The 27590-nt window shown below is 43.6% G+C and overlaps 1 protein-coding gene across 1 annotated transcript; it reads right to left on the minus strand.

The window, feature by feature from the left end:
- Positions 1–8: 8 nt before the first annotated feature.
- LOC109872069 (brefeldin A-inhibited guanine nucleotide-exchange protein 1) lies at positions 9–27291 on the minus strand. The gene is made up of 38 exons (XM_020463170.2): positions 27001–27291; positions 23488–23518; positions 22335–22491; positions 21988–22134; positions 21235–21414; positions 20005–20290; positions 17106–17225; positions 16129–16319; positions 15725–15858; positions 14998–15232; positions 14762–14861; positions 14331–14470; positions 14130–14238; positions 13358–13562; positions 13036–13147; positions 12648–12853; positions 11902–11986; positions 11620–11785; positions 11274–11425; positions 10301–10588; positions 9005–9155; positions 8615–8705; positions 8462–8502; positions 8060–8229; positions 7775–7926; positions 7320–7492; positions 6998–7158; positions 6569–6699; positions 6031–6160; positions 5723–5858; positions 4959–5097; positions 4780–4846; positions 3467–3626; positions 3087–3226; positions 2719–2887; positions 1928–2066; positions 1478–1595; positions 9–1213 (listed from the first exon to the last, which is right to left on the minus strand). The coding sequence occupies exons 1-38, from the start codon at positions 27119–27121 to the stop codon at positions 1040–1042; spliced, it is 5607 nt and encodes a 1868-aa protein (XP_020318759.1). The 5' UTR covers positions 27122–27291; the 3' UTR covers positions 9–1039.
- Between the last annotated feature and the right edge of the window lie 299 nt (positions 27292–27590).

Raw genomic sequence — 27590 nt, forward strand, 5'->3', positions numbered from 1 at the left:
AATAAGCATTTTGAGGCAACTGAATCGTCTGTCAGTTACATATCAATGCAAAGACAAACCTTTATTGACTAATGAGAATGTTCCTGGTGGTAATTAACAGTGTGTCATGTACACCTCTTGTTTCCCAATATAGCTGACTCGCCAAGAAACACTATCCTCACAGTACAGCTTCAAACACCATGTGTGTCTTGATTTTCATAACTCAGCAGACATCTATTTAACGTAGAATTGTTTTCTTTTTTTAAATGACAATACATCAAACGTGGTGACTGCTGACAAGATTTAGCAAATTCAAATGTGTTTAAATTTAAACAAAGTCCTACAGTATATACATAGAATGGAATAACATTTACTCATCTTCATACAATAGTGTCATGATAAGGTTAACTTGAAATGACAAGTGCTGTTAGATTTCAAAAGAAAAATGCATGACAGGTTTTAAGTTGCGTTTACACCGGCAGCCCGATTCTGATCTTTTTTTCACAAATCAGATCTGATGTAATTAGTGGAATTTAAAAAAAGATCAGAACTGGTCTGTCTAGTCTGTAAACATGGCCGTAGTATATTACAAAGCTACTTTTGAATTGTCTAGTTGTATTGGAGGGCTGCTGTGCAAAAGAAAAATCACTGCTAACGTTACTCATCCTTTTCACTAACAATTTCATACCTCCTCAGTTCCATAAAATAATGCCAAGAGATACCAAAAAGCACACATCACAGCCTCCACAATGTTAGTTAGTCCTCTGGTCAGAGGGGGAGAAATGACCAGAATAATTGCACTGTTATAACCATCATCTGTATGATATTGTAGGGTATTTCTATGCTGTACAAGGAAGCCATACTGCAGCCATTCATTCAGTGCTTTTCTGGGCCCCACTCACCACACTACCGTCAATAGTTAACATCACTGTGCAGCATGGAGGAGCTTCTAGTACCATAATGTAGTGCCATTTGGGATGCACCCTTCCCCTCTCCCACCCCAGAGAGAGACTCTGAGCAGCCTGTGTACTGTGCTGGTCCTGGTCCACTAGTGATGATGTCACTGGCTCCCAGCAGGACCTAGCTCCTCTCGGTGACTAGGCAGCAGTGAGATGTCGAAGGCGTTGCCGATGCGGAGAAAGAACTTACGCAGCACAGCCCGGAGTTCTGGAATCAGGTCAAACTGCATGATCTCACAGAGAAGCGGGAAGTACCTGGATGCATGGGCCTTGAACTGGATAGTACAGGGATACAGGAAGGGACCCAATTAGCTCATTCTCCATCAAAGACATGGGGAGGGAAAATTACAACTTATTTTTTGCTACAGTGTTGTATATGGGGTTTAGGGTGAAATTGCCCCTAGATGCTGATCTTGGGTGAGTCTTACATTTCCCCCACTATGGTTAAAGACTGGGGGAGGGGAAACTGATGCTAGATCTGTACCTAGGGGAAACTTCATGTCAGAGGTGTATGTGGCTCTACTTTCTGATTGACTCACCCTGTCATCGCTGATCTTCACAACCTTGGTAAGGAAGAGGAGGAGGAGATTGGTCCAGGCTTCCCGGTGGCTCTCTGACGTCAGAGTGAGGAAGTAGGCCAGGGCCTCCCCACACACACTGCAATAGACAGAGAGACGTTACGGAAGTGAGTGAATGTGGAACGTATTTCCAGATCCGAGCAGCAGAATATTAGCCTGGTGGAACCCAGCCTGATCTCGGGATAACTCACATTCTGTTTAACTTTAAACAAAATGTGAGCGCAGCAGTCAATCTGACTGACCAGACTAGCAAAATATAGGTTCCTGTCTCAAAGTCTGCTATTCACTCTTGTCCACAATGAGGGACTAAAAGGTGCTGAACAGACAAACTCTTAACACAAGTCAATAGCACCATTTCCTCTAGCGAAGTTCTTGTTAAAGAACAGAAAAAAAACATCTTTATGTTCTTACTTGAGCAGTCGTCTCTGCACCTCCTCCCAGGCTGCCTTGCGGCTGTCATCTGTGTACATGCGGAACAGGATGCGGAGGCCACAGGCCAGACTGTTGGTCTCCTGCTTCAAAAGGTTGGGTTTGGACTTCCCCTTGAAACCTTAGAAACACCAACATGCTGTGAGACAACTGCTACTGTATGTTAGTCTGGGGCCATATGTATCAAGTGTCTCAGAGTAGGAGTGCTGATCTGGGATAAGATCCCCTCCGCCCATGTCATTTTATTCATTGTGATCTAAAAGGCAAAAATGATCCAAACTCAGCTTTCCTACTCTGAGACGCCTGACACATACACCTCCAGATTAGAGTTTGCTGTGACAGTGTGAAGGTATTGAGCAGGGGTGTCGAACCCATCGGCGAACCCCCCGGGGAATGCATTCCGTCTTCAACGAGGTCTGGAAGGCCACACTGAAAATTTGTTTGATTTCCTTGGCATCAAAAAATTACTCTATCTGTAGTTTTTCAATTTTTCAATGATCCCTGACTGTCTCGTGATTATTAGCGAACTGGACAGTCAAGAAACTCTATTAATGTAGGTCCATTGACTGTGCACAGTGATTATTAGCAAGCTGGACAGTCAAGAAACGGTATGAATATAGGCCCGTATAGTCATTTTAAAGTATCTTAAATTAGTTTTTTGTTTACTTATTTAAAAAAAAAACTCAAACCACCCTCGGGCCGGATTGGACCCCCTCACGTGCAGGATTCGGGCCGCTTGACACCCCTGGTATCGAGGGTCCTGAGTCACATACCAGCCTTCCACAGGACAGTCCTCTGCTCGTTGTTGGAGTTAAAGGCCTTGGCGAAGCGGTGGGACTCCAGCAGACAGTCCAGCAGTTTGAAGAGCTGATCCGAGGTCAGATAGTGGTACATTCCCTGGTCCTGGGCCTCCAACTGGACATATGCATCTACTGCGTCTCTCTGGAGAGGTTGGCAACACAATGCTCAGTTATAACCAAATGTTAGTAAGCCTTACTGATTCAAACTTTTTTTAGTTGTTAGTTGTAATAACATTGACAGCCCCTCTCAAAATATTATTTGCCATAAAATAAATATTGCCCTTAATGGCTTTGCTTCAGTTATTGAAACAGAGCGACTTCAACACAAACTCTTTGGTTACCTGTGCAGCAGCCAGGTTCTCTGCATCCTCCTTCCTGCTGCTGGCGGGAAAGAAGACCATGTTGTCTATGGTCTGGATCAGCTCCAGCTGCACAACACACTTAATGAGCAGCGCTGAGAATAACCTCTGCTCCTGCATCTCTGCAACACATTGACAGACACAGCACAGCCAGTTTGAGGGGCAGGAAGAGAGGAATAGGAGGCAGGAGAGAAACATGGCCACGGGGAGAGATTTGGAGGGATAGGGATGGTGACAGGGGGGGAGAAGGTGAGAGACAGGGACAGGGGGAGAGAAAGGGAGAGTCATGGGTCATTGGCAAGGGAGAGACAACAAGGGGAGGGCTGCCTAGGACTTGCCCATACACCTCCACACAAACTCACTGGCTGGGTTCCTAGCCCTGGGGCCGTCCTCATGTGTGCCCGAGGAGCCGCTGTATGTCCTCTGCCTCTGGTTCTCCAGGGAGATCCTGTCCACACTGCACACTGACTGCTGGTCCTCCGTACGAGTCTGAATGTCCACTGACTTCTGGGATATGGAGTCCTGAGAACACAAGAGAGGGACCGGTATGTAGCCTAGATTTGAAACACATCATACATAATCACAACCAATGATTCCTATTAGCCACTTTCAATGCAACATACCGAAACAAAAACTATGCAAGACTTAGTAGGCAAAACTAACTATGCAAGAGATTTAATTGTAGGATTCTTTTACATTGACACGCACAAATCTGGCCCCTACTCAACACAGACCGGTGTGCCATAACCAATCAGAGCTGTAGTAGGCCTATACGCAAATAAATCATTGCTATATATGGATTTGTGTCATTCACTTTGAACTGGACTGTGTTTACAGCATGAGCAGTCCTATGTAGATAAGCTTGTTTTGAGATCAAAGTGAGAGCTGCATGTGGCCAATTGTGCACATTTGTTCATATTATTTATTAGTTAGTGAGTTATTAGCCCAGTTATAGATCATTTGTAGTCAGCAGCAGGGGAGTGATTGCTTCTTACAAGAGCACAATACATGTACACTTCTAGCCATCTTTGAAATGCGAGTCAGGTAAAGAGCTTTTTGTTGTGTCTTAAAGGGGCAGTGTCGAGACAATAGGCAGAGAGTAGGATAATTTGTCTTATTCTCTGTAATAATGGTATGGGAATAATAATCCATTTTATTTTGTAAAGTGGTTTCTTGCATCAAACAACAAAATGTCAGTCACCTCCTCGTCCGAAGGACAAGTGGATAAATAGGTTAGTGTCAAGCCCTGCATGTAGACCTACATTGAACTCCACACATTGGTTGATACTGTATGCTGAATGATAGAACCGCTATTTCCATGTTAAAATGTTATGTGATGCATTTTCTTCATTGTTTTTTATGCTAGGCCCCTCTGGTAGGCCTACATTATGATCAGTTAGGTCATTATGATCAGTCAGTGGCGTTAAAACAGTAAATTAACGCGGGTACAGCCTCAGTGTTCACAGTAAACACAACGTTCAAGTTTGCGCTCAGCTGGCCTGAAATTTGCTCAGTGCCGAAAAATATCAGAGGGAACATCGATCACAACTCCGCATGCTGTTTCGATTCATTTGAGCGTTAAGAAGTACTGTATTGGGAAATCAGTGTGAAGTCTCAAACATAACCCAAATAAATGGTCAAACTGGAATGGTGAACACACGAGCATTAAACCTACCAGGTTTGAGAGGTCGTACTGTGGCATCAGCTCCCCCTCTCCTCCAGCTGGTCTCCACGTCAGCAATCTAAGGACAGCAGACCCAACACAGAACAGAGTCAATTTACTCTTGCTATGAATTCTGCACACTTAGTGGTTCAACTGCAGTAATAACTTCCTGTAATTAAAAAGGGTCTTACGCATGAGGGATGGTTGTTTTGAAGATGTCCAGCATACAGTTACAGGTTTTGTCCCATATCTCTGGGCTGAACTTCTCCCCGTTCAGAATGACTACATTTTCCAGACAGTTGGTCCCTGAGCGCGCCAGCTGCTCGTTGTCTGAGGTGAGACAGAGACAGAGACAGAGACAGAGAGAGGGGAGGGAGAGAGAGGGAGAGAGAGAGGGGAGGGAGAGAGAGAGAGAGGGGAGGGAGAGAGAGAGAGAGGGGAGGGAGAGAGAGAGAGAGAGAGGGGAGGGAGAGAGAGAGAGAGGGGAGGGAGAGAGAGGGAGAGAGGGGAGGGAGAGAGAGGGAGAGAGGGGAGGGAGAGAGAGGGAGAGAGGGGAGGGAGAGAGAGGGAGAGAGGGGAGGGAGAGAGAGGGAGAGAGGGGAGGGAGAGAGAGGGAGAGAGGGGAGGGAGAGAGAGGGGAGGGAGAGAGAGGGGAGGGAGAGAGAGGGAGAGAGGGGAGGGAGAGAGAGAGAGAGGGAGAGAGCGAGAAGGGAGAGAGCGAGAAGGGAGAGAGCGAGAAGGGAGAGAGCGAGAAGGGGGAGAGCGAGAAGGGGGAGAGCGAGAAGGGGGAGAGCGAGAAGGGGGAGAGCGAGAAGGGAGAGAGCGAGAAGAGAGAGAGCGAGTGAGAGAGAGCGCGAGAGAGAGAGCAGATCAACGATAGAGTGAAGAAAGAGAGGGTCCTAAACTCTGAGGTGTTTTAGATGAGACAAGGAACCAACCAGCCCTCTCCTCTCACCTTGTTGTACACACCAGTACAGTTGGGACAGGATATCATCCAGGAGAATATCACTGAGAGGCTCAAAGTACTGAGTGAAGACATCACAGATGGCGTAAAGTGCATGGTTACAGGTGGTGGTCATCCATTCAGCTTTCTGGGTTTGAAGAGGAAAAAAAGTTCATACAAATGCAGCAGCTGGCACCTTATTCCCTATGTAGTGCACCACTTTTGACCAGTACTCATAGTGCCAAACCATTTGGGACACACACTATGTATTTTATGGCAGTGACTCAAAGTTCCGGAAAATTAGGTTAGCTTAGTCGAACCTCAGTCTGCTGCTCTGGAAGTTTCATGTTGTCAAAGATCCTAAAGATGATCCTGAACAGATCCTGCCACCAGTGTTTCTTGTAGGTGTGACCATAGGTCTTCATCACCTCAAACATCACAGTCAAGCCCCTAGAGCAATGGCAAGGAAACAGGGATGATTTATTAGTAGAGGGTCCACACTCAGAAAAGTTTATTCTGCTATTTGACTCATTAAGGCAACAAAAGCAGGGATGATCATATCACTTGTGAAACTCATTCATTCATGCCAGGTTGACACAATAAAGACTACTGCTGGTAGTTCATTGTGCATACATTGATTTGACTCATTATCCTCCAGTCAGGAGATGAGACAAGGACTAGGGACACAGGTATTCAATCAAATAAATGTATTTTATAAAGGTCTTTTTACATCAGCAGTTGTCACAAAGTGTTTTACAGGTACCTGGCCTAAACCCCAAAGAGCAAGCAATGCAGAAGCACAGTGGCCTGGGAAAACTTCCTAGATGTTTGTTCCAGGTAGGATGAGAAGGGCCTTACCTGGTCCTGACGTCCAGTTTACACCGGTTGATGATGCAGGAGAGCTCAAACAGGATGGGGAACCATCCTCGCACCCACACCCGGTCCTCCGGGGCTACATTCATGTCATCGCTGGTGTAGTCTTTGAAGGCCTGGCAAGAGAAGGAGGAGAGGTTTACATCCATGGGTAAGAGAGGAATCTCATGGCCATTCAGAGAGTTGGATTGTCCGGAATAAATTATACCTGAATCCATACATTCCCTTTTCGTCTAGGTGATCTCCATTATCACTTATATAACCCTACAATAGTTTTTGGTTTGTTTGACTATTTCATACTTTATAACTTCTGCCCAACTACTAAACATCTGAGTTTTATCTCTGATATACACCATCAACCTGTTAATTATTGGAGTATTTCAAGTCCTTCTCAATATAGTGCTCACTGCTCACCTGTGGCCTCTCAGACACATATTTGGCACAGTGGCGTATGAGGCGGATGGCCTCCATGCTGGTGTCAGGGAAGGAGGCGTTGCAGGCAAACTCAGACAGACACTTTACAGCATCCTGGAAAGAGTCAATGGTGGCCGGGAAGTGCTTCTCAAATACATTCGCTGAGAACAAAAACATAAAAAAAACAGAGAAATGACTAGATACAGGAACGGGTAATAGACAGGTTTCTCTTTGAGTTTCTCTTTGCACTACCATCCTCTATTACATGTCATTGCCCAAGGAGTAGCTAGTGTTGGTCAGACTCAGAGAACCCAACACTTACTGACGATGTAGCCGGTGGTCTGGAAGGCCAGCTCTACGATGCTCCCGTCCTGGTCCGAGGCAGCCAGGTGGAACACTGAGAAGATGTTCTTCCACCCTGACCGGATGTTCCCAGCCTGGGAGTTCACCATCTGAGCTATACACCTCACCACCATGTCTCGAATGGTGGGAGACCTGTTGGCGTTACAGATTGAATCATTATGGAATCATTGCTTCAAATCAAGGTTTTAATCATTTTCCAGGTTTGAATTGTTGAATAATTTCAAGGTTTAAATCGTTGAATCATTTCAAGATTTGAATAAGTGAATTGTTTCAAAGTTAGAATAGTTTTCAAGGTTTGAATCATTTATTTGTTTTAGAAGGCCACAAAGGATACAATTGCAGCAATTTTGACAAGCATTGGAATTTCATTCCATGCACTAATTAGTGCAGGTTACAAAATAAAACAAAGCAGACCTGTTCTTCTTCATGATATGTTCGAAAGGCCTCAAGAAATCCTTCTGGAAACGGAAGTTGGCGAGCTCTCCTTTTTCTAAGAATTTCATAGACAGCTGCCTCAGGGAGTCAACAGCAAATATAGCCACATCCTCATTGGAGTTACATCCAACCTGTACAGATACAAATGCATCTGAACCACTGTCGTCTCCCCCGAAAACCAGCAAGAGAACAGCTCCATATAAATACATGCAGATAATGCATTTTTTCAACAGAAATTGCTACCTAGTTAAAAAACACAAAAACCTTGTTAAAATGGTCCCCGATGACTTCCCAAATTCTAGACCATTGAAGCCTGATGCGGCCCATGTTGTAGTAGGAAATCTCCACAATCTTCTGAAGGCTGAACATACGCGGATGTGTCGGTGAGGCAAGCTCGTCCATGGATACCGCACACAACCACCGGACAAAATCAACTGCAAAATGACAACAAATGCATACCAAGCTGTTAATATTAATGTATACTCAAACAATAATGATCAAATGTATCGTACATTTACCCTGTATAACAAACTACCTACCTCGATTCAAAATGATTTATTTGGTTTGTTTCAACCATTATTTTTGTTCAACCATTATTACCTTCAGCACAAATGAGGTTAAATCTACACAGCATTTTTTTGTAGAGAAATATCAATCAATACCAACCTATTGCATTGCCATCGAGTCTGGTAGAACCAGTAAATATCCTGAGAAAAAACAAACATAAGATGAATTTTGCTTTTAGAGGTTTATTGAGTAATAAAACTGGAGAGGAAACAGCAAATAAATTCCATCATAGGGCCCATTCTATCAGCCTACCTGTCAACAGCAACAACAACACTCTGGGAGCTTGTCTCTCCAATGGACTCCTGAATACTGGCTATTTGTTTACGGTCCACATTACCTCCAACTGCAAGACAAACATTGTGTAATGAGAAATAGCTACGGTACATGTTTTAAGAAAACACCAATAGTCAGACAATGATACATAAGATTATATTACACATTATGAATAGAATATAAAAACCAAACCAGGCATTGTGACAATAGCCCAGAGACTCATCTAAAAGCCTTGTGTATTCCAAATGGCACCTTAGTATATCCCATATAGTGTACTACTTTTAGCAGAGCCCTATGGGGCTAGGGTGGAAAAGGGAATAGGGTGCCATTTGGGATGCAGCCTCTGTCATGGAAGGCAAGAGGACTGACCCAGTCCCAGGTACTCTGAGCTGTCTGAGGCCTGCTCTCTCAGACTGGCCAGGAGGCCCCCTTTGGCCGGGACTGTCCCTGAGATGTAGCGAGCCTTCACCCCTGTCCCGATAAGCTGGGCCAGCTCCAACTGACTGATACACTTCAGGATCTGTGAAAGACAGGACAGAAGAGTTGGGGTTAATACTTTGTTACTATTCAACCTTTATTTAGCCTGGTAAGTCATTTAAAAACCATTATCATTTAAGATAACTAGCAGGAGAGAAGTGAGAGTTACTAATACCTTTATTTAGCCTGGCAAGTGATTGAGAACAAATTAATTTTCTGACATCGACGAAGTCGGTCAACAATTAAAAAACAGTGACAATATACTGGGAGAGAGAAGCCATTGAAAACGTATCCTGGTTGATCAAGAGGTGAACCATTGACTTAGAATATGTGGACAACTACAAATACCTAGATGTCTGGCTAGACTGTAACAACACCATAACAACACCCACTCGTAGCACGCGCTCCAGCAGGTATATCTCACAGGTCATCCCCAAAGCCAACACCTCTTTTGGCCACCTTTCCTTCCAGTTCTCTGCTGCCAATGACTGGAATAAATTGCAAAAAAATCGCTGAAGCTGGAGACTTATATTTCCCTCACTAACTTTAAGCATCAGCTATCTGAGCAGCTTACCGATCTCTGCAGCTGTACACAGCCCATCTGTAAATAACCCACCCAATCAACCTACCTCATCCCCATATTGTTTTTATTTACTTTTTTGCGAACCAGTATCTCTACTTGCACATCATCATCTGCACATCTATCACTCCAGTGTTAATTCGCTGAATTGTAATTACTTTGCTACTATGGCCTATTTATTGCCCTACCTCCTTACGCCGTTAACACACACTGTATATAGATTTTCTATTGTGTTATTGACTGTACGCTTATTTATTTCATTTGTAACTCTGTGTTGTTTGTGTCGCACTGCTTTGCTTTATCTTGGTCAGGTCGCAGTTGTAAAGGAGAACTTGTTCTCAACGAGCCTACCTGGTTAAATAAAGGTGGGGGAAGAAACCGAAATGCAGTGACAATATACTATAGAACAGAGTTTCTTAATCCTGGTCCTGGGGAATGAAAGGGGTGGACATTGAATGTTTTGCCCCAGCACTACACACCTGATTCAAATCATCAAAGCTGAATGATCAGTTGATCATTTGAATCAGCTGTTTACTGCTAGGGCAAAAACCAAAACGTGCACCCCTTTGGGTCCCCAGGACCAGCATAGAAGACAGAGTGAGACTAACCTCGTGCCAGGAGTTGCCCAGGTAGTTGCCATCAGTGTGGGCGACGGTGATGAGAGTCTTGATGGTGTCAATATTCTTCTGCTTCATCTCAGAGATACCAGAGCTGGCTGTGAGCAGGGTGAACCGCGCCAGGGCCTGGACGTACGCATCACGCTCTAGCTGGATGGTGAAGATGCAGGCTATCCTGATGGCACAGCGGATCCCCTCCAGACACAGAGAGGCTACCTCAGTGTCATCACAGTCCTGAAGACCCACGCTGAACGCGGCTAAGAACGGGGTCCATGCCAACTGGGGGGGAAAAAAACACAACATCAATACACAAAGAAGGATTTCATGAGGGTTCATATGATCTTAAAATGGTATTCTGCATTCGGTTACAGCATCAGCTATATTCCCATTTTATACTGAAAGGAATGCATTAGTACTGTGAGTAATGGTGACATATGGTAGCAGCAGTGGGATGTTGTACCTTGAACATTGGTCTGAATATATAAATAGAATGAGTTTCATTCTAATGTTTGTCCTACTGGTAATTCATTCCAATGGTCTGACGTGGTCTCTGTGAGTTACCCTGAACATGGGTCTGACGTGGTCTCTGTGAGTTACCTTGAACATAGGTCTGACGTGGTCTCTGTGAGTTACCTTGAACATAGGTCTAACGTGGTCTCTGTGAGTTACCCTGAACATGGGTCTGACGTGGTCTCTGTGAGTTACCCTGAACATGGGTCTGACGTGGTCTCTGTGAGTTACCTTGAACATAGGTCTAACGTGGTCTCTGTGAGTTACCTTGAACATGGGTCTGACGTGGTCTCTGTGAGTTACCCTGAACATAGGTCTAACCATAGAAATAGAACGAGTGTATTTTTTTTTTCTCCCATTCTTTAAAAAAAGAAGTTTATTTAAATTCTATGGGTCTGACGTGGCCTAGGTGGGTTACCTTGAACATGGGTCTGACATGGCCTAGGTGGGTTACCTTGAACATGGGTCTGACGTGGTCTAGGTGGGTGGCGCTGGTGAAGGGAGCCTGGACGTGGCTGACTGCCTCCATCAGGGCCTTGGCTGTCTTAGCCATCTGCTCCATCTCTACATTATACAGCAGACGCCTCTGCTTCTCACTGGCTACACCTGGAGGAAACAGAGACTTGGTGGGCATGCTCTCACATACAAAACACACCTACTGTACACACACTGTCAACAACTAGCCACACAAGACCCTATGTTGATGCAATCACTGTGCCTCTGAGGACAGAGAAGCTTTGAATCCATTTAGTGTGCTTGTTTCTTCTTGACCCGTGTCATTTTGTCATCCAGCAACTTACTTTGTTTGCTGGATTTGAGGGTTAATTTTTTGGTTTCATTCATGGCTATTTTCTTCCCTGCGATTTCATGGTAAATAGCTGACAGGTACTCCTCAGGTAAATCTTTGCTGTCGTTGATTCCTCGGTTCATCTTGATGTATTGCTCTTTTGTCATTTTATTCTTCACCTACATTTTTTTTTTTAAATAAAAAATAAAATAAAAATGTTTGGTCACAGCTCATGTTTTAACATATGAGAAAATGACCTCTCTTAATCAAGAAACCGTTTGCTTGAGATACTTACTTGGGGACTGTGAAGGTCTGTTGTCAGCATAATGATTGAATAAGCCAGGACATAGGCCGTATCTGCACTAGCGAACTCAGTTTGCCTGAAGGAACAGAGAAAACCCCCAAAGTCATAACATGTACTGTGTAATATTATCAGGGTGGCTGCGGATAGGAATTCTCTGGAACCCACTTCCCGACACCTAAAAGTCAGAAGCTTTACACACAGTCTCTGCTCTACTCGTTCGGCTGCCCAGGGAACAGGCTACTCTGGTGAATTTCAGAGATGAATGGAAAAGGTGCAGCCAAAACTAAACGGAATGCGCCACTGGGCTTACAGGACCTTTGTAACAACACTGTACATCTCAAGATCTAAAGGCACATTCTCATTAAGCTGATTGAGATCAAATGGTTGGCATGCAGACATGTGGGTAAAACTTGAAGAATTATCATACACGATTAACAGTGAGAAATGTGAAGGCAGGGTGACCACAAACATTTGTGAGGAAAGTAGAGGTACATGAACAGAACGTGATCCGGATCTTCAGCTCTGGGGAAGAGGCTTCCAGGGGGGCGGATCATGCCGGTTACCTTCGGATCCGCAGCCTCGGCCTAACATTAGAACAACCTACATCTATTAAAGCCACACCATGGACTGCATCCCAAATGGCACCCTATTCCATTGTCAAAAGTAGTGCACTATAAAGGGGAAAGGGTGCCACTTGGGACGGAGGCCATGCAGTCTGTCTACTGATAGAGACTCACCCTTGGTTACATTCTAAATATCTGGCCGCAAATTTTTCCATGAGACGATCAATCTTCTGGGCCTCTCCGGGCAGACGGAAGCCCTCCAGGAATAGACGCAGAGCCGAGACAAAGTCCTTGCCTTGGAAATCCATCTGGTCAACATAGGCATACATCACCTCTTTATTAATGCGCTCGTTATCCCCGATGAACTCACCCACCTGAGTCTGATAAGCAAAGAAGGAAGTCCATACAGAGGCATTTCAATATACACAAACACAACGGAAATACAGTGTATATCCAATATGTTTGTGGACATCAGTAAGAAGAACACAAGTTAGATATCTCTTTTTACAGGCTAAGAGGAAGTTAGTCTCATTCATTGCATGTAATTTCAGCAGGTGCTTACAGAGTCTAGCCTCTCCTCCTGGTGCAGGAACTGGGCTAGGTCCTCTGGTGTGGTACCCAGCATCCCTTGCTCCTGCAGGTACTGGATGCCCCTCTTTGGCTTCTTGTTGAACCTGCACAGGAAGATAGAGAGGGGGATAAGTCTGTGATAAGTGACTGAGCAGATTGACTGATCTACAAATCATAATGATTAGTTATTTAGGATGCAAGGTGATTTGTAGATTAGCCAGTGTGCTCAGTCCGACTCTCAAACACAGCCACACTGAGCACTCTAGGCCACCGATAGCTGCTCTGACTACACTTCCAGTCTCCAACACACTTACAGGTCGATGCCTTGCTCGATGATCTCTTTCTGCTGCTTGAGGACCTCGAACTGCTCTGCGTTGTCCGTTCCTGACATGAGGGTGCTGTAGGAGCCGATGCCTGAGGAGGCGCTGGAGTCCAGGGAGTTGAGGCTGCCGTAGCGGTTGATACTATCTGGTGGCTTGGTGCTCTCACTGGGCTCCTGATCCACGGGCTTCTCCTGACCTACAGAAGAGGGGCGGCACGTAGGGACATCCCATAATATTAAGAATAACCCTTTCCTTTATAAACACTGTTAGCGGTCTCACCCTGGATCATCTCAGGGGCTCACTACTGTACCAGGTCTGCAGCTATAAGCCTGAACACCACCTGTGTTCACAGCAGGTTAGCAAACACAAGGCCACACAACAAACTGAAAGGTAGCTACTACCTAACAATAAGGAAGAGGGGATTTTTGCTAAAACTGATTATCAAGATCAACCTCAGGCTCTAACTGGAACAATGGGTGTCTAAGGCTATGAATACATTTCAGGATTTACCTGCTCTTCCTTACAAGATCAAAGATAGAGAGGAAAACATATCCAGATCAGTGATGGAACACATAACGATAAACAAAAACGTAGTTCAGTGTGAGCTGGAGAGAGATCTCAGATGTGTAGTTAAAGCCTCAGCGGGTTTGCGTGTCAGTAAGAAGGGGCTATTGCAGTAGCTCTGGTTATGAATGAGGACAGTTTGGTCTCAGGAGAAACACAGAAGCTCTTATTCAACAGTAGTAAGTAAGTGGTATCTTACCTAGACTGGTCTGAGAGTTAGGGTTCACATACTGATCATTGCTCCACTCCACCATACACTTGAGAATGGACACCAGACACTCCAGACCCTTTTTTCTCAAGCTCAGTTCCTACAACAACAACAAAAAACACACATTAAAATGGTCACACAACAGGAAAGGAGATCTATGGATAGTGAGTGTCCATTGGAAGCATCTCTTACCTGAGCAGGTGTGGTGCCAAGCTCATGCCCCACTCTGCCCTGTGCTATCTTCGATAGGTAATTGACCAGCCTCTCAAATATATTAGCAGCGTTCAGGTCACAGTCGTAGTTGACATAGATATCCACCACACTCTGGGCGTCTGTGAGGAGAGGCAAGAGACAGAAGTAAGTGTCTGTCTGTCAAAGCCTCAGTAGTGGGAGGTTGTATCATACCTGGGGGACGGGGAGACAGACAACCAAAGAGAAAGGAGTACTACTACTACCTCGCTCTCCCTTCAAAGTTCATGAACAGAGGAGCAAACTGAAGTGAAGAGGGAATCCAGCAGCTTTTCTTTATTGGTAAAACCAATGTGTTTCAACCCTTCATCAGGGTTTTACAGATAGACAAAGCCCTGGTAGTGTGAAGTATAGTAGACAAACCAGACACCGACCTGCACAGATCCTGGTGAGGCTCTGGATCACCATCCATTTATGATCATAGGAGCTGGTGGACGTCTCCAGGATGTAGAGGAAGATCTCCTTGAAAAACACCTGAGGGAAAAATACTCAGTGATGAAACTCTACCATATCTGTTAACAAAACCCGGTCTAAATCATTTTGTAATGATTCAATGGGAATAAGGTGCCATTTGGGACAGACCCATAATGAATCGAGACAGTTCCAGTACCTCGATTTGCATCTTAAGGTGAGTCTTGAAGTGGGAGAGGAGGGTGAGGAAGATGGAGAGCGAGAGCTCGAAGACCTCGGGGACAGAGGAGACGCCGTTCTTAGACAGCGCCACACACAGGTACTGCTTGATGGCGTTGATGAACATCTCGTTGGTCTTGAAGACGGGCCCCGCGTTCTGCAGGATGGACAACAGCAGCTGGAGGGACAGCACCTTGGAGCGCAGCTCGTGAGATCTACAGAGACAAGCAGAAAACAATGTTTACTTGAAGCATCCACATATAATGCATGTTAAGACTTGCCATGAGCACGTAGATAATGTCATACTATCATATCATAATGATGCAGACTAATATACAGTGGTCATGCATAGAGCAGGGCTATTCAATCCTGGTCCTGGAGGGCTGAAACACTTCTGGTTTTTATCCTCTCCTTCTAATCAGGGACTAATTCAGACCTGGGACACCAGGTGAGTGCAATTAACTACCAGGTAGAAACAAAGTGTTTCAGCCATCCAGGACCGGAATTGGACAACCCTGGAGGGGTGTAACATACTATTAGCCTTATTACAAGACATTATAAAACAAGTTATAAAGCTAAGTTATTATACCTGTAGGCTTTAAGTAAAGTTTTAACAAGAGGTTCAATCATAGTCATTTCCTGTGGCCATATCCTACCGGTCTATTCATACAGTAACTAGGTGTGACAGGGTATGAAGGAGAGCTAACTTAGGATCAGGAGGTCCATCAGACAGTGGCTTCATAGAGAGTTTGCAGAGAGAGCGGAAAACTAGAAAGGCATCCTTCTGGAGGATATGGGAGAACTTAGCAACAGGAGACGAACCACTCGTAGCTCCAGATTCCTAGAAAACGAAACGCACAGATTCATCTGAGATTAACGAAAAAATTATACATTTTCATATGCACAAATGTACATGAATGCACCAAACAGATGTTAAAACTCCATAGACAATGTATGAATCCCAAATGGCACCCTATTCTCTATATAGTGCACTAATTCTGACCAGGGCCCATAGGGCTATGGTCTAAAGTAGTGCACTATAAAGAGAATAGGGTGCCATTTAAAATGCATACAACGCTATTCTATATTGGGGAGCAGTGTAGGTGGGCACCTGAGTGTCGTTGGAGGAGACAGAGATCCTGTCATCTGTCAGTGAGGGGGTGAAGCTGGCAGATATAGGTGTGCCAGGGATACCGTTGGCATGGACGTTCTCTGTGTCGCTGCCCAGCCCGCCCTCCTCCTCCACCGGGACTGGCATATCGTCTACACACTCTGTAGCGCTGCACACACTCTCCCTGCATTCTACACACACACGCAGGCAAACAAACATATGCATGTCAACCTCTCCTGGCTCAAAGTGGAGGAGAGATTGACTTCATCATTACTTGTATTTGTGAGAGGTATTGACATGTTGAATGCGCCGAGCTGTCCGTTTGAACTACTGGCACACAGCTCAGACACCCATGCATACCCCACAAGACATGCCACCTGTCTCTTCACAATCTCCAAGTCCAGAACAGACTACTGTATGAGGCGCACAGTACTACATAGAGCCATTACTACATGGAACTCTATTCCACATCAAGTAACTGATGCAAGTAGTAGAATTAGATTTAAAAAATATACAAATACCTCTTCTGGAACAGCGGGACTGTGAAGCAACTCAAACAAAGGCACAGACACATGCAGACACACACACGATAACATACGCACTATACACACACGTACACATGGATTATGTGTTGTAGATATGTGGTAGTAGAGTAGTGGCCTGAGTGTACATGCTTAATGTGTTGTGAAATCTGTTGTCAATGTATTGTAATGTTTTTAAAATTGTATATCTGCCTTAATTTTGCCGGACACCAGGAAGAGTAGCTGCTGCCTTGGCAGCTAAAATAGAACTTAGGATCATCTCAGAAAACATAACTGTGGGGCTAAAATTGTATGATAAAGAAAGATAATTTCCATTTCAAAATCCATCCACCTTGTGCATGGTCAACAACTTTCTCAAGGAACTAAAGTGAGTCCAATTTTCTACAGACAAGACAGAATATATAAGAGTATAAAGTTAAGAAAATGCCGTGTTACCTCCAACAACTGTATTGACAGCTTCCTGCAGCATGGTCTGGACCATCTCTTGAGCCTGCTCCTCCTTATAGTTGAATGGTTCTTGCTCAACAACCCCTTCAGCATCTTGCGGAGAAAAACCTAGAGCGATGTAAACACACTTCACCATACTTACTTAAATCAGATTGAGCTGCAATGTAATTATTTTCAAGTTTCAGTAGAGGACAATATCCTGTAGGATTTCAGGGCGGCATGTAGCCTAGTTGTAAGAGCAGTGTGCCGGTAACCGAAAGGTCGCTGGTTCGAATACCCTAGCCGACAAGGTGAAAAATCTGTCGACGGTGCCTTGAGCAAGGGACTTAACTCTAATTTGCTCCAGGAACGCCGTACTACTATGGCTGACCCTGTAAAACAACACATTTCACTGAATATTTCTGGTGTGTGTGACAGTAAAATATTTATACCTACAACAAAAAGATGCACATAAGTCTTTGAGAGAGTTATTTGACCATCACTCCACTACTGCTACCACAGCTACATGTGTACAAAACATATTCAACCGCAGAAGTTTCTGAAGACCATTTCATTATGAATCCCAATAAAGGACCTCTGCCTTGTAATACCTTGTAGAGTTTAACTGCCTCTGATCAGGCCAAGGAGTCTAGAATGTACATGATATTTAAACATCGCCTATTTTCTATTAAGTGCACTACTTCTAAGTGCACCACTTCAAAAGTAGTGCACTAAAAAACGAATAGGGTGTCATTTAGAACATAGCCCTTGAATTCTGATGGAAGCTTCCTTCCCGCCATCTAAGAGCTCTGTAGCCCTTTACCTTCGTGGTAATTGGGCTGTATAGATAGGGCTAAATTGAAATGTTCCTTACAGAAGAAATATGAAAATAATATGCATAAGCATGGTAGAAATTGAAAGGGACAGTTTGGAGATTATGGGGAAATTATTAGTTGAGAACACAACAGTTCACCTGACAAGGCTGAATTCAAACATTACACTGTTAATTTCATGTACTGTACTTTTCGCCAGTGTTGTAAAAAATACTTTAAAGTACTACTTAAGTAGTTGTTTTGTGTATCTGTACTTTACCATTTATATTCTTGACAGCTTTCACTTCACTACATTCCTAAAGAAAATAATGTACTATTTACTTCATACATTTTCCCTAACACCCAAAAGTTCATCACATTTTGAATGCTTAGCAGGACAGGAAAATGGCGCATTTCATGCACTTATCAAGGGAACCTCTCTGGACATCCCCATGGCCACTGATCTGGTGGACTCTCTAAACACAAATGCTTTCATTTGTAAATTACTGTATGTCAGTGTTGGATTGTGCTCCGTAAACTTTAAAACTTGTGCCGTCTGGTTTGCTTAATATAAGGAATTTGAAATGATTTATACTTTTACTTTTGATACTTAAGTACTATTTGAAACCAAATAACCAAACCAAGCAGTATTTTACTAGATGACATTGACTTTTACTTGAGTCATTTTCTATTAAGGCATCTTTACTTTTACTCAAGTATAACAATTGGGTACTTTTTCAGGCACTGCTTTTCACCACATTTGTTGATATCGAAATCTGAAAATACTCTGGATACATTCAGTAACATAATACGAATATTCCTGGAAAATGTAGGGTGGGTGCAACATAATACAACAAAATGACAAGGTGCAACATAAGAGGAATAACTGGTGTCTCCAAGTGGCCACACACCTCTCCAAAGTGTGTACACTTCCGAAGTCCTTTCAATGCACTTATGAATCAAAGAAGAGCCTTGAGCTATAAGATATTTTATTTTAGCTCTCCTAGCTGTGCCATTGAGGAGAAAACACACGTTTACTGTTGTTGTTTACGCAATCCAAAAAACAGCCCATTATAAATCACAATCTGAGTCAAGTGAGCATCAAATCACAAGGCAATTCAGAGAAACAGATCATACTTTTGGTGTGCATAGAAAGGGGTGCATTCAGGTGTGTGTTCTGCAGAGAATTTCCTTCCTAATAGACAAACATCGGCTCATTCGCTTTGGAACATGTCATGTCATCTTGTAACTGTACATCAAACAGTGAACAAAAACGTTGACACTGTATATGACATGAGTTTTATGATATGGAAATGTGATGTGCACATGGGTGTATGGCTTGCTTGTATGGCATCAAAGTGGTATTCATTATAATCCTCAACGTCTCATGTTTCAAAATACATTGAGTCATCTTCATTTACAGCATTACTCTCTATCAGACAACAAAATATTTTGCCCAATTGCTGGGAGGGATGTGGGCAACCTCTTGTCACGTGTGGTGCTGAAGTTCAGAACGTCGGTCATTCAAAACCCATTCAGAGCTGTGAAGCGCAGAGCCTGAGCTCTGACATAATGTATAGCATGTTATTGTACAGACACTGCGTTCCAACTTAGGCCCTTATCTGTGAAAAATCTGCCATTTTCAAACTGTGTAAAGGGGCTACCATGGCAAACCTCTCTCTCAGAGAGGAATACTAATTCACGTGCATGGATTTCACGTCTCCTAATCGAATGCAGTGATGAAGGTGACACACACTGAAATATGGAACAGTGATTTCCATAGAGACAGTAGAGTGATTTCCATAGAGACAGTAGAGTGATTTCCATAGAGACAGTAGAGTGATTTCCATAGAGACAGTAGAGTGATTTCCATAGAGACAGTAGAGTGATTTCCATAGAGACAGTAGAGTGATTTCCATAGAGACAGTAGAGAGATTTCCATAGAGACAGTAGAGTGATTTCCATAGAGACAGTAGAGTGATTTCCATAGAGACAGTAGAGTGATTTCCATAGAGACAGTAGAGTGATTTCCATAGAGACAGTAGAGTGATTTCCATAGAGACAGTAGAGTGATTTCCATAGAGAGAGAGACTTACCCTGTGCAGCAGCTGCGGTAGCTTGGTCCGCCTCCGTCTGCTCATTCTCAGCACTGCAGGACACAGAGCCGTTTTCAGGCTCCAGGTCCTCACGAGTGTTCTGCTCAGGCATCTGGGTGGCCTCCTCCTGAGGTGGGGGTGAGGCGGTGTGCTGCTCCTGTTTAGGGGAGGCAGGGGGCTCCAGATGAGGGGAGGCAGGAGGCTCCTGCCCCGGTTGGCTGACTGGTGACGGCTGCAGATGCTGCTGTCTCAGACGCTCCTTCTCCATCTGTCTGGCCTCCTGGAGCTGGTGAGACAAGGGAACACACACACGTTTTCACTTAATGCATAGCCTTAGACGGCACAAAACATAACCATAGGCCAAACCATTTTAGACCATGCACTGTCAAGCCAAGCACTAAAACATCACTGGGTATCATTTGATTTTTTTTCAAGGTGTCTGGTATACAGGTCAATATAAGGAAACCAATCACAATGTTGGTACTAAGCACATACATTGTTTTCTGAATCCAGTGTCTTCAAGTCATAAATGATAAACAATGTTACATTCTTGATTTCTGACTGGCACAGTGTGATTAGGTTTAAATGAACTCAACTGTCTGCCAAGTGGTGACATCACAGCTCATAAAAGGTCAAAGCATTCAGTGCAACAATGCAAACACTGACCAAGGCAACATACTTTAGGGAATGCTATACTGTATCTCTTTAATGCAGGGGGCTTAGCCAGGGTTGGTTCCCTGGTTGGGTCAGCAGCCAGCTGATAGGCAGGCCTGCGCGTCTGTACTGGAAAGAAAATCCCACTTGGCAAAGATAGCAGAGAGACGAGTCATGCCAAGATGCACACACACCCAGAAGAGAGTTCATATATCATCAGCCACTTCAACACCAAGCAGCGGAACGCAACGCACTTCCCTGCTGCAAGCTGTACCTGACACACCTGCTTTCTGGACGACCCAGAACAATTTATCCTGTGATTTGAACGCTAGATATCATTGGAGAGTTTAAATAAACTTGAAAAATTCTATAATTATGTTCCAGCTTCTTTTCCATTGATGCCGGAATCATAGAAATATAATTACTGGAATGGGAAAAGGCCCTCAGACTACACTTATGGGTACTCAATATGGCCACTGGTCCACCCGTCATGGCACATTGACTTGAATGGGGATACCTGTTCTAGTCATTCTATTTCAATGGCCCAATTATGACAGAGCGAGAGAGAGCGCTTACTGCTTGGTTCTCCATACGTGCAAAGATAACATTGAGCATCTGTGTGAGGGTGGCCTTGGCCGTGGTCTGGTTGATGAGGTTCTTGCTGGCCAGGTAGATGTTGTAGCAAGTCCTGACAGCCTGCAGCACTGTGCCCTCGTGGATTTCGATGTGTTGAGAGGTCACCGATGTCAGCAGAGCCTGCAGAGTGACAGCACCCATTGAAATAGAATGCTTTACTCCTATGGGTACACCCTACATTACTGCTAGTATACCCATTACGGCATCCTTGACTCAAATGGGGACACCCATTCTACTTCTATGGCACCGAACTAACAATCACTACCGCTCACAGTTAACAAGATATGCTTTTTATGACCAAACACAAAACATAACAACATGAATGTCCATTTTCAATCATTCCTATCATTAACAAATCAATTATGGTTGCCTCCTGTCTCTAAAATCATGATTTTGATGCTATTGCTTAGTGGGCAGTAATATTGAACAGTAAAAACCAATAACTGAGCATTATGTCCGCTATGTATCTGCCAAATGTTAGATTGACCAGTTTGGCACAACCTTGAGAAGAAGGGCCTGAACACACCATTGATGTGTGTTATCTGCTCAGTGGCGAGACGACAGAAAGACAGGCAGACACAGGCCAGTCAGGCCTGACACAGGATTAACACTGAGGGGAGGGGAGGAGAGGCAGGCTGGGGTTGGTGTGTCTGTCACACACAGTGTGGAGGAGAGGAAGAGAAGAGCTCATACCTTTATAATTTGTAGCTGAACACCTTGGTCTGTCTGAGGGCCTTGAAAGCAGCCACATATCGTCTCGATGATTCTATCGATCAACCTCTTACCAGGCGTGGTGTTGTCTGGTGCGTTTCCAGTGAGGTGGCCATAAGCAATGAGTTTCTGGAGAAAGAAAGGTCAGGTTAACCCTCAATGGTGCATGTATTGGACAATAATACAGACACATTCTGTAGACATATTTTGATCAGTGCCATTTGCCAAGATAAGACATACATGAAGCTGTTTGTGTTTGGGTGTGTATTTGTATTTGGGTGGGTATGCATGTGTGCACGTCCATGCGTGTAGTGTAACCTACCACTGACCTGTAAACAATCTAAAGATGTGATGACAATGCGAGGACATTTGGACTGGCAGGCTAACTCAAATGGCAGGAAGTACTTGTCTGCTTCAATGATGGTATCCTTGGACTTGACCGGTGGTAGGGTACTGGAATCAGCATTGCTGTCTCCAGGAGGGGGACTGGGGGGGGGGCACACAGTGGCAACTAAATGGTTAAAACATTAGGCCAAACAACATGTCTGAGGAACTCAACCACCTAACATTGGACATTTGTGCCTCAGTGAGCAATGGCAAACTGGTTACAGGGGTAGGGAGGAAAACAGGGGAGGGGTACCAGTGTCTGCTAGGTGGACAATGACACAAACACAAAAGCTGCATTCCCATTCTTTACCCTTCTCCAGAAGTGTGCACTTGAACACTCCCTACTGCCAATGCTTACATCAATCCAATGCTTTTAAATGCATGAGGGGAGATGTACGAGTGAACACGTTTTGGGAGAAAGGTAGAGAATCAGGATGTAGCCAATGTCAGTTACAGTAGCTGGGGGAGCCAGTCTACGGAGTCAATATTTATATCACACTTCTCGTTTCAGCTCCATACACCCTCCCTCTCATTTCCTCAAACATTAATTCGGCTGGCAACGAAGCAGATCAGCCAAAACTTTAATTGCATATTATTGCAGACTCGAGAGGCGTTCATCTCCCCAAAGCATATTTGTTTTTGTCAATAAATGTAAAAAAAAGTGTATTGTTTTTAACATTGAGTGAGAAGTGATGAAAGCTTTATAGACTGCTGTGCTACAGAGTGTGTGGGAGTGTCCCAAATGGCACCATTTTCCCTATGGGCCCTGGTCAAAAGTTGTGTACTATATAGGGGATAGAGTTTCATTTGGGAATCACATTGTGTCTGGTCAGTGTTCCAGCCTGGGGCCTGGTGACTTGGACATGTGAGAGCTCAGGTGTGACGGGGATGAAACCTCCACACAGAAGCCAACAGGAGATTGCGGGTCACTGAGCTGCACTGAACTTTGGGCCTGTCTGGCTTACCAACCAACAACATATTCAGAAAGGAAGATTGTTGTTCTCAGGAGCCAAGAGAAGGAGACACATCAAAACAACCCATTATTTACTACAGACATTTCAAACACACACACACTACATCTCATAGTAAACCCACCTCAGCTTCTCTGTTTCTTCTTTAATTTCCTCTGAAAACAGGAAGAGAGAAACAATTAACCAAATACCTTTGATATTGGCCCTGCATGGCCTGTATAATGCTGTACATCAACAGCCAATGTTATATGGCAGCAGTAGAGGGTTTCATTACATGAAGGCATGGGCACTTTGTCAAATTAGCCGATGTCCTCCACGACTATACATTCCTGCCCTTGACCTTCATAGAAGTTCCTGCCAAATTGAATACTCCATACAGATATTGATGTCCGCTGGCAATACAATTACAGTTGAGATGCTCTGTGAACAGGACAGAAAACTTCCAATACTGTAATATAATTTCTCTTCATAGGAGCTACTGTCCATTTTATGATTACTTCATGAGTCATGATGAGATCATCACCAATGGCCTCATTATCCGTGACATCACCACCCCTGGCCTCTACCAACCAGGGTTGTATTCATTAGTGCACACAGTAGTGAAACATTTTGCAAAAATTTAAAAAGAAAACAAGTATCTTGTTGGACAAATTCAGGTAGGTCCATCCCTGTTCTGGTTGGTTTTCTTGTGTTTGGTGTCTAGCGAATACTATCGAGACCTGTAGGATGGAGATCACTCTGGAGATCACTCAGGGCCAGATAAATAATAAGAGCAACACTGTGGGACCAGATACAGAGATAACCTCCCCTCCATCATCATCATCATTACTACAATGGAACGGGAGGCACTGACCACTCAACAGTGTACCAGACACAATCAATACAGAATGAATATTAACTAAATAACAAACCTAGTGTTTGGTGGAATTCAGAAGAAACAAATGCACCCCATGACTTGTCAAACCGAAAGGCAATCAGTAAACAATTTAAGAAAGTATTTTTTTAATCAATCTTTTTTCCACCAAAATATACACCACATTTTACCCTAAAAACCATTCACTCCAAGTTAAGAGGCAGCAGATCATCCAGACGTTTAATGCAGCTAATTAAACATTCGGGTATCGGTGGAGCAGGAGCCAGTGAAGGAGAGGTTAAGGGTCATGGTCATCATCCACCTGGTTTCATCTTGGATGGCAGTATTCTTCTAAGCAATGGCACATGTTAGGCTGGCTGCTTACATAGCTGACAGTGAAGTTGTGTGCATAAGATATGCAAGTCTATGTACTTGTCATACTGATTCATTAGTGAGAAAATAGTCTTTGGTTTTGACAAACTGGCTTTTCTGTTTTGGAATGACTTTCATAGCACAGCTGAAAGTTTACCCTGTGTATAGAAGTCCATATTATAAGATTAACTCATTTGGTAAGATACTGTCTAACAAACAACCTACACATTCTCTCCATTCCCCTTTATATTTCTTCCTTAAACAAAACACAAGAAACCATCTGGTACATCTAGTGTTGTATAAGTGTGTTCCAGATGTTTACCATGCTTAGAAGCAGGTGCAACCGTAGACATTTAATTATTAGAACCGGCCCCACCCATTGCAGACCCATGGAATTTAATAGATACGGCCGCTCTAGTAATTATGTTTCTAAGACCAAATATAAAGACGCAACATGTAAAGTGTTGGTCCCATATTTCATGAGCTGAAATAAAATATCCCCAACATTTTACATAAGCACAAAAAGCTTACTTCTCTAAAAAGTTGTGCGCAAATTTGTTTACATCCCTGTTAGTGAGCATTTCTCCTTTGACAAGATTTTAATGTAATTTATTGAACCTTGATTTAAGATAATCCATCCACCTGACAGGTGTGGCATATCAAGAAGCTGATTAAACAGCATGGTCATTACACAGGTGCATCTTGTGCTGGGGAAAATAAAAAGCCACTCTTAAATGTGCAGTTTTGTCACACAACACAATGCCATAGATGTCTCAAGTTGAGGGACCATGCAATTGGCATGCTGACTGCAGGAATGTTCACCAGAGCTGTTGCCAGAGAATTTAATATTCATTTATACACCATAAACTGCCTCCAAAGTCATTTTAGAGAATTTGGCAGTATGTCCAACCAGTCACACTACCGCAGTCCACGTGTAACCATGCCAGCCCAGGATCTGCACATTCGGCTTCTCACCTGAGACCAGCCACCCAGACAGCTGATGAAACTGTTGGTTTGCACAACTGAATAATTTATGCACAAACTGTCTGAAACCGTCTCAGGGAAGCTCATCTGCATGATCGTTGTCCTCAACAGGGTCTTGACCTGATTTGCAGTTCAGTGTGGTAACCGATTTTAATGGGCAAATGCATAGGTTCAAATGTACCGGGCAGATGACAGACAGTCTGTATGTCTTTTTTGAAGGTATTTGTGACAAACGGATGCATATCTGTATTCCCAGTCTTGTGAAATCCATAGATTAGGGCCAAATGAATTTATTTAAATTAACCGATTTCCTTGTATGAACTGTAACTCAGTAAAATCTTTGAAATTGTTGCATGATGCCTTTATATTTTTGTTCAGTGTATATGCAATTGCATTTTATTTATTGTTGTCAACGGCTGGCAAGCATAAACCTCCTGGCACGGGTTGTTTTTCAGCACTACCATAGACTTCAAGGAATTATGGATCAGAACTTTCTGTGGACAGTTCACTACTTGGGACATTTTTGGGATCATAGCCTATTTAGACTATTATGACTAGAGACCAAAAACACACACAAGTATAGTGCAATACTTTTGACCAGGGCCCATAGGGTTCTGGGTAAAAGTAGTGTACTTTATAGGGAATGTGGTGCCATTTGGGATACATAACTTATCTAGCTAGTGTTGTTATGCAAACTCTTGTCCCATTGCCACAGTCTGGCCCACAGTACCCTTCTTGAGCCACATCATTCACTGTAATGTTGTTGTCTGTCTCCACAGGGTGGGACCAAACTCTCAGTAAATAATTGCATCAATTGCTAATGTTAATCCTGAATTAAGATAATGTAATATAATATATTTTTACCATGTTTCCTCTCCCTAAAAAATTACAACAAAATCTATACAAATCTTCTGTGTGAATCTGCCAATGTAATCACTGTCAACATTATTAAAGCAATGATGGCAGCATACAAATAGGCTTGCGCTGATCAAAATGTAAATCTAATTATTTAGTATGGATTCGTAACTAAACACGCAGTCTTTGGAAGGCACAGGGTAATTACGGGATACTGGTGTGGTCACAATGGAGTGGACCACCCCTCTCACACCTGCGCCCTCTCCCAGGCTACACCCCAGACGACAACAAGCATACATATCCTAACAAACTAGATAACTGGTATTGATCACGCTTGATTTTGTTTTCGGCCCAGTATTTGAATCGAATCCCGATTCTGCAGCGATTTAAAAGCATTACTTGTTTTGAACGCAGCCCATATTGAGAACGTTACTACAATGAACGAATTGCAACGATGTATCCAAGCACTTCATGTATCGAACCGAGAGTCATTGGTGCAGTAGCACGATGTGTGTAGCCTATGACAAATTATGATGACACCCCAAACTTACACATTGCCACAATATAACTCACCTAGTGCCACCTCACAGGCTTTGCGCAACTGGGAATGGTGAGCTTTTTTCACCTCCTTATCGGCTAAAATCTTCTCCAGTGCTCGGTTTAAAAACATGTTTCTCGTTTTACTCTCATACATGATGTGATGGAACTGTATTCAAAGCTGCTGCCCCGTGGACAGAATAGTGTTGTTATAGTCTTATTTTTTTAGAGAGGGTAACATTGGAGCACTAAGAAGAAACATAAAAATATCCTTTATTCCAGAAAGGAAATCCCACCGATTTCTGTCAGCAACCTGTCAGCGCCATGTTGAAAGGAAGTAACGTCATTCCGTCACTTACGTCAGCAATGAAATCTTGTTTCTGCCGGTTGGTTGGGGGGGGGGGGGGGGGGGGGGGGGGGAGTTACTCCTATGCCATTGCTTTACATTGGGTCATTCCACATAGTTATATCACAGAGGGTTAGTTATAAAACATCTTTGTCTATATGCTGCTGACTGAGGCAAATCCCCCGACGCTGGATATACGGTTTTGGAAACATTTGGAACTTAACTTTCATATGAGCAATACATTTATAAACATTAAAACAGAGCTTCTGGATTGTAATTC

Source organism: Oncorhynchus kisutch, linkage group LG27 (genome assembly GCF_002021735.2).
Source record: "Oncorhynchus kisutch isolate 150728-3 linkage group LG27, Okis_V2, whole genome shotgun sequence".
In the NCBI taxonomy this organism is placed as follows: domain Eukaryota; kingdom Metazoa; phylum Chordata; class Actinopteri; order Salmoniformes; family Salmonidae; genus Oncorhynchus; species Oncorhynchus kisutch.